We start from the raw sequence: 11,209 nt of genomic DNA, 5'->3' as shown, positions 1-11,209 counted from the left end.
ATACAGTTAGGTAATACATATGAAAAACCTTCAGTTGCATTATTTTTTCTACACTATAGTTCCTGCGGTACTAAAATAAGAGAATAATAAATGTTACTTCATATTGTAGTAAATGTTGATTATCAACAGTTGCTCAAAGAAAAAAGATCTAACATAATTGTACATTTCCACAGTATCTGTTCTCTTCTAGCAAATGCTGAAACTTTTAAACATGTTAATGTATGATTAATTAAACATGATGCATCCAGAAAAAGCAATATAATACATACTCATATCACAGAGAGCTGAGTATGGGCCTTGAGTACATGTTTGCATAATAATTGTCATTGGTGGGTGCAGGCAAGTCCATTCCATTTTTCGTGGTCATATTGTCATAGTCAGCAGTATAGTTGGGATAGTAAACATAATGACTAGTAGTTGAACACATATCAATTTTAGTGGAGCATGATTGAGCCTGTTCAGAAGACATCAGTTGAGTGATAGAAAATGGATGTCTACCAGGAAAAAAGTCATGCTTCAACTGAGGATCTTCTACCATTCCCAGGTAAGAGTCATTAGACAAACTTAAGGGATATGAAACCTGTAAATGTGACCCCACTTGCTCTAAACCAGGGCTAATGCATGTCGGAGAAGCTGTGTTTGGTTGTGGAATGTTTGCCAATAATGAGTCTCTCTTAGTCATAGCTGTTGGAGACAGGGATGAAGAACTATCTTGATAAGTAGTAGGAGGCTCATTCAAACTCACAACCACTTCTGCAATCTTACCAATCTTTTTTTCTAGGTCTGAAGATCTGGACCTCTCACACTTGAATCTCTTCTGCCTTCTCAGATAGCATCCATTTTCAAACATATTTCCAGAATCTGGGTGGAGAGCCCAATAAGAACCTTTCCCTGGTTTTTCCGGAGAACGTGGAACCTTCACAAAGCAGTCATTGAATGACAATGAATGCCGGATAGAGTTCTGCCAGCGTTGCTGGTTCTGTCTGTAATAGGGGAAAAGGTCAATAATCCATTGATAAATCTCATTCAGTGTTATCATCTTATTTGGTGATTGCTGAATTGCCATTGTGATAAGTGAGATATATGAATAGGGAGGTTTGGCATGAGAGTAATTCCTTCTGTAGGTTCGATGATCTCTCTGGAATTCCGTCTCTGCTTGGCAATAGCTGAGTGGATAAGCAGATGATGATGCTGGAGATGTCATTGGAGCTCCCATATTATGTGCCAAAGAGCTGAAAGTACCAAGGTTATTTTGGGTGCTGTTGAAAGGACCTGCCATGGTATTGTTCGTGTAGGTCATGGTTGGTGCTACTGTCGACATATCACTAGACATAAATAAGGTGGTTTGAAGGCCATTATTCATGTTGTGTAATCCAGAGTATACCTGAAATTAAATAAGAATGTAAATATTGCATATGTTCTTCTCACATAGAATGTTTAACCTTTGACCGGATTTTATTAATTGAAATTTTATTAACTGATGCTGCCACCCTGCTTTTTTGTTAAAATAGCACTCCTACACCGCTCTGTGCTCCCCAGTATTTTCCCTGCTCAGTATGCTAACACTGAGCATCGGAGCAATAGGGAGGAGATGCAGTCTTTCTCTGTGGGCGTCTCCTTCTCCCCTGGCTGTAGCACTGTACAAACGCAGTGCAGAACGTCACAGCCAGGGGGAAAACAACTCCCTGGCTGTGACGCTCTGCGCTGCGATTGGACAGCGTTACAGCCAGGGGAGAAGGAGATGCCCACAGAAAAAGACTGTGTCTCCTCCCCATTACTCCGATGCTCAGTGTTAGCATACTGAGCGGGGAAAATACCAGGGGGCACAGAGCGGCATAGGAGCACTATTTTAACAATACAGGCAGGGTGGCAGCATCAGCAGTCGGTTCCCCCGCAAGTACAGGTACATATTTCAATTAATAAAGTCCTGTCAAAGGTCCTCTTTTCAGATATCACTGTGGAGCAGCTGACTAAAATATCCCTAGTTATGATATGAATATGTATTCATGTTTCAAATAGACAAAAACCCAGCATTTTTTTAAATAATGGAATGGTTGAAGTGTCTATGCAGGATGCAGGTACATGTCATTACTTTTCAGGGTATACTGCATCTTTCCTTACAGGCTGGCTAATATGCATAAAAGGATTACGCTCTTCATGGTTTTACACTTCCTTCTTTCTGGAAAGGGTACTTGTAGTTTCTAAACACAATATTAGAATAACAATTAAGTCTAAGTGCTTGCTAAATGTTTTTTTTTTTTTTTTTAAACTTCTCAACCCAGACAAAATGGAAATTGCTTGTGTATTCCTTTATAACACAATTTCCTGTTGTAAATGTATAGTCTGTCATAGATCTCATAGGACCCCATAGCGAAACTTAATAAGGGCCCCCACCAACCCAGTTTCCAAGTATGCGTACATTAATGAGTATGAGGCAAGTAGCCAGATTTCTGATGAATTTTTTTTTTTTTTTTTTTATCATGCAGATATTGTGCGCAGTACTGGAGACCATATCTCCAGAAGGATATTGATACTTTGGAGAGAGTTCAGAGAAGAGCTACTAAACTAGTACATGGATTGCAGGACAAAACTTACCAGGAAAGATTAAAGGACCTTAACATGTATAGCTTGGAAGAAAGACGAGACAGAGGGGATATGATAGAAACTTTTAAATACATAAAGGGAATCAACACGGTAAAAGAGGAGAGAAAATTTAAAAGAACAAAAACTGCTACAAGAGGACATAGTTTTAAATTAGAGGGGGCAAAGGTTTAAAAGTAATATCGGGAAGTATTACTTTACTGAGAGAGTAGTGGATGCATGGAATAGTCTTCCTGCAGAAGTGGCAGCTGCAAATACAGTGAAGGAGTTTAAGCATGCATGGGATAGGCATAAGGCCATCCTTCATATAAGATAGGGCCAGGGGCTATTCATAGTATTCAGTATATTGGGCAGACTAGATGGGCCAAATGGACACATTCTATGTTTAAATTTTTATTAAACACAGACTCTATTGAAAAAGTAAACTCTTGCCTCACCCACTTTATCTGACTTTTATATAGGAAAAAGTAGAACAAATGCTTCACAAATATGACACAAATTCTGATGACCATTTGTCTCAATGTATTTACACTAGACAGCTGGCATAAATACACCGATAAATCTCCTGATTCCCTTCTATTACAAAACTGTCGACATGAAGTAACCACCACGTGAAGTACAGTGCCTAGGAATTTATACAATTATCAGGGGAGCTGTAATAATCTTTGTACTGTGCTCTCCCTAGTGGTGGCTGCATGAAAATGCAGCATTTTCATGTTTGGATGAGAAGCAGTTTAGTGCCGGGCTCTGTAGCACTTGCATACTATGCCTTTATTGAAGTTACACCACTATCTGTTGAAATCAGGCAAGTTTTATTGTTAGAAACATTACTGCTAAGCATTTCTAGGAAATCTAATATTACTCAAAAATTTCTAATGGGCCAATTTAAAGATTACATGCTGATGCAAAAAAAAAAAAAAATATCAATACTTCACTAATATATTTTATTAATAGAAATACAGTCATTAGCCAAAGGTCATCCATAAATTCTGAGGGTTGCTATGGGATATGAAAAACAATCTGAAATTGTAGACCACTGATAATGCTTATCTCTAAAGTGCATGTGGGACACAAACAACAAACTGTTAGAAAACAGTCTTTAGCCTACAAACAGCCTAGAAGAATGAGTGCAAGTAAATTCTGCAGTTGCCTATTTGAATTCAATTAATACCACTACATTAGGGGCCTAAAGCGTATGCAATGCCTTGAATGTCTAGTAGAAAAATTTTGCCTTTTATGAAGATTTATCTGGTACAATATTATAGTACAACAATTAAAAAGAAAAAAATTGTGACCTCTGAACACCTTTTGAACATTTATCACCATACAAGTAAAAAAGTTTCATACCACTATAAATAAATAATTATAGAGTAGAATTATGTATAGTACCGCTATAGATGAAAATATTAACCACAGTTCATAAACCATGCATTTGTATAGTTTCTTTCATAAGAAAAAACTTTACCTCAATCTCTGAATACATAGAATTCCAATCCATTTTGTCTTTCATTTCCAGTTTGACTCTATTGAGCATGGTCAGATTTCAACCCTCTTAATTAAAAAGGTTTCTCCTTAGAGAAGTTTAGGTGTTTTGTTCACCAATTCCAGTATTGTTACAGATGCTTCTCCAAGGGTGGAATCTCCAAGTGTTTGTCTCTGTGAAACAATCTAATTTAAACACATACCCAACTCATCATTTAAATAAGCCTATCCCTGTAGAAGTCTCCACCCTTTTTCTTCAATCTTTACATGACCTCTACACTGACTACCTGCAGAGCGAAATCACTTAAGGACAAAGGAAGTCAGTAGTAACCCCCCTCCACCCCCGGCTCTTTTTATTTACACACCACCTACCCATCTTTTTTTCAATCACTAGTCTGTCTCATCAAAATGCAAATAGGATCAAGTAGTTTTCATTCCTAAAGATGTGGGGTCAGGGTTGTGTTTCATTCTAGAAATGTATTGTCAAGAAGCTTTTCCTGTACTAATTTCAGGAGATCCATGTTATGGGAAGGGGAAACTTTACCTGACCACCAGTGAAGTGAAAGTGACTCCTTGTTTAGTATACACCCTTCAAAAAAGAAAAGAAAAAAGCTCATTTATAAAATGCACTTTCTCTGTTTCTCTGTTCACAATAAAATAATATTATTAGTATATAAAATTAAAATTAGATACATTGATGATAGTTTGGGTTCGTATCGAACTTTGCGAGTTCAGGTACCCGGACCCAAACCCGGACTTTTTCACTGAAGTTCGGGTTTGGTATTCGGGGGATTTTATTATTTTCTGTTATAACCATGTTATAAAGGAAAATAATAAAGTGAAGTTCGGGTCACCATTGACTTAAATGGGGTCCTGGTTCGGGGTGAAGTTCGGGTCCCGAACCCGATCTTTAACCTGAAGTTCAGCCGAACTTCCACGGGTTCGCTCAACCCTATATATAAACCATTAATCTTAGGCCTCATGCACACGACCACAATGCACGTGCACCAACTGTGGGGCCGTCGCATGCGGATCGCGAACCCACTCACTTGAATGGGGTCTGCGATCTCCATCTGACTGGTTTTTTTTGCAGTGTGGAGGCACAAGCAGAAAACCCACGGCAGCACTCCGCAGTGCTTCCATGGGCTTTTGATCCGTGCCTCCATTCCGCACCGCATCTCCTGGTTTGCGGACCCATTCAAGTGAATGGGACAGCATTCATGATGCGGGGTGCACACAGTGTATTGCAGTCCTGCAATGGCTGCGTGCATGAGCCCTTATCCTTTTGGACCATGTTGATACATTTAAAAACAGCTATCATTTCGATACTAAAGGCAGCATAAAGTAGAGACAGGTGAGTTGATTTCAGCGGTCTGTCATTTAAAAGTTAAAAGTAAGTGGATGCCGATAACCAACATCACAATCATTGCAGACTGGGCCTGGAAAAGACGGACACCTGAGAAGAGTCATGGTTATTCATGAATTCCTGCTTCCCCTGCCCACCTGCTTCTACCTAGTTTTCTCTCTTTCTCACTAGGAGAGAACTGCCAACCATCGGCAGATGGGCGGGGAGTGCAGGAGATTATGAATAACCATGTCTCTTCTTAAGTAGATTTGACTGTTTTCAAGGCCTGGGCTGTAATAATTATAAAGCTGGTTCTCGGCAACTACTTATTATTAGCTCATGAGTGACACACTGCTGAAATCAGCATTTCAGTCACTACTTTATGCTGTCCTCAGTGAGGTCAGCATGAAGTTGATGACAGGTTCCCTTTAAATTGTCTATGGCTGGTATAGTTTTATCCGTAACTGTTTGTATTTTACTGCCTTCCCTTCCTGCTCTTGCTCCAATCCTACAGCACAGCTTTATTTTCACTGCAATGCAGCCAATGAAATGATAAAATGTCTAGGGTGGCAGTTTATCATTGGGTTACCTATGGTATATGGTATAATTACTCTATTATGTGAATACTAATCATAAATCAGCTACCAATCCTACTGAAGTGATGCAAAATAAAATGAAAAAACTCTTGGCAGAGGGATTGACTATTGGGGTATTGAATTGCAAAATAGCTGACTGTGTATTTGTTTCTCAACCAGTCATACCAATATTTCACTCCCTCCCTAAGTTTCATAAAAATTAATTTCCATCTCTCAGGAAACCTATTGTCTCTGGGATTGGATTGGCATGTGAAAGATTAGGGGAATGGGTTAATTTCCATCTTCAACCATTGGTTAAAAATATTCTGTTATATTAGTGTTAGTGTTTTTACAGAACTTTAGGATTTTGGGACCCCGGACCCGAACCCGAACAATTCCGTAAAAGTTCGGTTTCAGTGTTCGCCGCTTTCTTGGCGCTTTTTGAAAGGCTGCACAGCAGCCAATCAACAAGCGTCATACTACTTGCCCCAAGAGGCCATCACAGCCATGCCTACTAATGGCATGGCTGTGATTGGCCAGAGCAGCATGTGACTTAGGCTCTATAGAAGCTTGAGTCACGTAGCTCTGCACGTCACTCTGCTGTTACAAGTGTAGGGAGAGGATGCTGCTGAACTTGTGATTTCAGGGAGAGCATAGCAGAGAATCTAACTCAGCAATCTACAGACAAATCGTTGTGTGGGTGCAGGGCAATATCGTTTTACCCTTCCCTGAGCTCATTGACCAAAAAAAAGCAAAAACTTTTAGAATTCGGTTAGTTAGGTGGGTGGCGGCGGCGGCCATTTTATGCATACTCAGTGCACTAGCACTGCATCTGAGCTTTTGGGACATTGCAATCACCATTTTTGGGGGGAAAACTACAACATCTTTATTAGTCAGTGTGCAATTTTAAGGTAGAAATACACCCATCATTTTCTGTGGTTTGAAAAACACACAATTTATTTTTATTTTTAAACAGTATTTTTCCAGATCTGCAAGTGTTAAATTCAGGTTTAATATATACAGCTTTCATATTCTGTTAGCAAAAAAAGACTTTTTGGGCAATCTACAACATCTGTATTTGTGCTAGGGGCTGAGGTGCGCATGAACGTGTAGTTGGGAGGGATGCCTACCAGCCCTCCATGATCTATCTGGCTGAACTGTGCCCGGAGCCAGTGCAGGGTAGGCCTGAATATGTGGGCCACCCAGGAGGCGGCTCCTATGCGGAATGAGTGCCCTGAAATTGTATCTGGATTATACCCCAAACCTGCTGCTAACGTGCGAATGTGGGAAATGAACTGAGCCGCGGTGAGAGGTCTGCCCTGGAGGGGAAAGAGCGGGTCCTCTAGTGCAAGAGGAAGGAGAAACTCGGCAAGGTCCCCCAGCACCTTGACAGGACACCAACTGTTTGATGTGGGGAAGAACTTGATCTCGACGGGAGGACCTACTTGACTAGTCTTGGAAGATGGGAGAAATAAAGAAAACTGGCCACCCTGCCGAACGAGATGGCGTTTAAGAAGGGTGGAGCGTGTTATAGCACTACAAGTAAATTCCCCCAGCCTTAGAAACCCATAAAACCCGAGATATATTGCAGCCTTGATGATGAGGCTTGCTGGGTGCCCAAAGGGGGAACCATCTAGGGCTAGGGACAAACCCCAAAATAACTCACCAGAAACTGTCTGTCTGCGCGCCACTGGGCTTGCACAGTTTTTCTGTATGCCCCTAAGGGTGGCCCTGACAGCTTGGTTGGACATGATGGATTGGCAGGAAGGATCATCAAGTAATCTGTAATGCTAAACCCCTGCTAAATACCCCTTAATAGTGTTATATGAGAGGTGCAAGTAGAAATGGCAGTGGGCAATAAACGCCATGAGAAAGGTAACATCATCTTGGCCATTCTGCGGGTGGCTGAGCTTAAAGCCCCAAAACGCCTCGTATCCCGTAAGATAGTTCCTGGCGGTGTTCTTAGCTAAAAATCCTTGGACCAACTTCTTTGCGGGTGCCACCAGCTGCCCTAGTCCATGGTCAGGAGGCTGAAAGGGGGTATGGGCGTACCCGCCGGGTCTGCGTCTGGCATTGCGTGGCTTGCCTCCATGCCTCCGGTAGGCTTGCCTCCATGCGGACGGTATCTAACACGATACCTAGGAAGGTGACCCTTGTGCTAGGGCCCTCAGTCTTGGAGGTAGCGACTGGGACCTGGAGACTGGAAAACAGCTGGAGCAGGGTATCCAGCCCAGAGGAATCACCGCGGGGGCTTTGGATGATTAAGAAGTTGTCGAGATAGTGAATGACCATATCCAAACCCCCGTGATGACTCAAGATCCAGTGGAGGGCGCCCGCGAACTGATCAAAAAACCAAGGGCTGCTCTTGGAGCCAAAGGTGAGTCTATTGGCGAAATAATACCTATGAGCCCACTTGATGCCATAAAATCCCCAGAGTTGCAATGGGAAGCATCTTAAAGGCGTCCGCTATATCGGCTTTGGCAAGTAGGGCCCCTCTCCCTGACTGCCAAATTAACTTAATCGCTTCCTCTATGGTGGAGTAAGACATGGCAAACTCCTCTGATGGAATCAAGGAATTCAAGCTGGGTGTAGAGGACATATGGGGCGCAGACATGTCGTAAATTAACCTTTTTTTATTAGATGACTGCTTAGAGACTAACCCGATCAGGCTAATCCTCCAGGTATCAAATGGGCCCAAAAGGAACCCTTTATGGACTTCTGCTAACAATAAACTGTGCCCGGATCCTGTATGGCCGACTGAAGATTTTTCCCCTCCCAGGACTCCAGAGGGAGGGCGCTCAACCCTGTGTGGAAACCCCTCCTGAATCCTGAAAGGAGAAACTGGACTAACTGCTGACCCGAGTGTTCCTGTAAGAGAACAGCCAATAGCTCAATGTTAATGTCGGCTAGTCAGGATTTAGAAGATTTTTTAGGGCAGGAAGAACGGGGGTGAGCCCTAAAGCACAGGGAACAGATGTGCAAGGCTCTACAGCTACCAAAACCGCACCCTCCTGCATTAAAATTATTACAGACCTGGCTCTTCCCAAGGAACACGATAGGCCTGCCCAACTTGTCCACGGTCGGCTGGTTTCTTTGGCCAGAGGAACACGGGAGGGCCCAGTCAAGACCCGGAGTGGCCAACATAGGGCACCAGTCCGCCGTGTGGGAGATGGACTGGCATGTCGCACAGGTAGGAGCTCTTAGCCCGGCAAAGTGCCGCAGCTTTGGCGGAGAAAGAATGATGGTAGTCGTAAAAATTAGAGCCCAGATCCGTCAGACGGTAAAGATACGTATCTAGTTCCTCCCGCCTGAGTGGATAGGCTGAGCAGACCACTGGACTTGTGATTTCAGGGAGAGCATAGGAGAGACTGTAACTCAGCGATCTACAGACAAATAATTGTGTGGGTGCAAGGACAATGACGTTTTACCCTTCCCTGAGCTCATTGACCAGAAAAAACAAAAAACTTTTAGAATTCTGTTAGCTAGGTGGGTGGCGGCGGCAGCCATTTTATGCATGCTCAGTGCACCAGCACTGCATCTGAGCTTTTGGGACATTGCAAATCACCATTTTTGGGGGGCAAACTACAATATCTGTATTAGTCAGCATGCAATTTAAGGTAGAAATACAACCATCATTTTCTGGGGTTTGAAAAATTCAAGTTTAATATCCGCAACTTTTATATTATGTTAGCGAATAAAGACTTTTTTTGGCAATCCACATCTGTATTAGTCAGTGTGCAATTTAAGGTAGAAACACACACATAATTTTCTGGGATATCTCACCCATGGGAGATATGGGACATAAGCGCTGAGGTACACAGTCCAAAACAGCTAATCCTTTAGATGAGTATTAAGGTTAGATACTGATCTGAATAAGTGTGTAATTGGCTGCAGAAATAAGTATACCGGTGTGAATGGTTATAAGTTGAGCGAACACCTGGATGTTCGGGTTCGAGAAGTTCGGCCGAACTTCCCGGAAATGTTCGGGATCCGAACCCGATCCGAACTTCGTCCCGAACCCGAACCCCATTGAAGTCAATGGGGACCCGAACTTTTCGGTACTAAAAAGGCTGTAAAACAGCCCAGGAAAGGGCTAGAGGGCTGCAAAAGGCAGCAACATGTAGGTAAATCCCCTGCAAACAAATGTACAGTCATGTGAAAAAATTAGGACACCCTTTAAAAGCATGTGGTTTTTTGTAACATTTTTAATAAAAGGTTATTTCATCTCCGTTTCAACAATACAGAGAGATTAAAGTAATCCGACTAAACAAAGAAAACTGAAGAAAAGTCTTTTCAAGATCTTCTGTAAATGTCATTCTACAAAAATGCCTATTCTAACTGAGGAAAAAGATAGGACACCCTTGCCCCTAATAGCGAGTGTTACCTCCTTTGGCTGAAATAACTGCAGTGAGACGGTTCTTGTAGCCATCTACCAGTCTTCGACATCGGTCTGAGGAAATTTTACCCCACTCCTCAATGCAGAACTTTTTCAGCTGTGAGATGTTTGAGGGGTTTCTTGCACGTACAGCCCTTTTCAAGTCACCCCACAGCATCTCAATGGGATTCAAATCTGGACTTTGACTTGGCCATTCCAGGACTCTCCATTTCTTCTTTTTCAGCCAATCTTTGGTTGATTTACTAGTATGTTTTGGGTCATTGTCATGTTGCATGGTCCAGTTCCGCTTCAGCTTTAATTTTCTAACTGATGGTCTCACATGTTCTTCAAGCACCTTCTGATACACAGTAGAATTCATCGTGGATTCTATGATGGTGAGCTGACCAGGTCCTGCTGCAGCAAAGCAGCCCCAAACCATGACACTTCCACCTCCATGCTTCACAGTTGGTATGAGGTTCTTTTCTTGGAATGCTGTGTTTGGTTTACGCCAAACATGTCCTCTGCTGTTGTGTCCAAATAATTCAGTTTTGGACTCATCTGTCCAAAGAACATTATTCCAGAAGTCCTGGTCTTTGTCAACTTTATCTCTGGCAAATGTCAGTCTGGCCTCGATGTTTCTCTTGGAAAGCAAAGGTTTCCTCCTTGCACACCTCCCATGCAAGTTAAACTTGTACAGTCTCTTTCTGATTGTAGAGGCATGTACTTCTACATCAACAGTAGCCAGAGCCTGCTGTAGTTCTCGAGATGACACTTTAGGGTTTTTGGAGACCTCTTTTAGCATCTTGCGGTCTGCTCTTGGGGTGAACTTGC

General features: G+C 42.3%; 1 protein-coding gene across 1 annotated transcript; it reads right to left on the bottom strand.

Moving 5' to 3' along the window:
- Positions 1–274: 274 nt before the first annotated feature.
- LOC122921101 (forkhead box protein A4-like) lies at positions 275–4,135 on the bottom strand. The gene is made up of 2 exons (XM_044271037.1): positions 4,067–4,135; positions 275–1,384 (listed from the first exon to the last, which is right to left on the bottom strand). The coding sequence occupies exons 1-2, from the start codon at positions 4,133–4,135 to the stop codon at positions 275–277; spliced, it is 1,179 nt and encodes a 392-aa protein (XP_044126972.1).
- Positions 4,136–11,209: the final 7,074 nt, after the last annotated feature.

Source organism: Bufo gargarizans, chromosome 10 (genome assembly GCF_014858855.1).
Source record: "Bufo gargarizans isolate SCDJY-AF-19 chromosome 10, ASM1485885v1, whole genome shotgun sequence".
Taxonomy (NCBI): Eukaryota; Metazoa; Chordata; class Amphibia; order Anura; family Bufonidae; genus Bufo; species Bufo gargarizans.
This window is presented reverse-complemented; position numbering and strand designations above follow the sequence as displayed.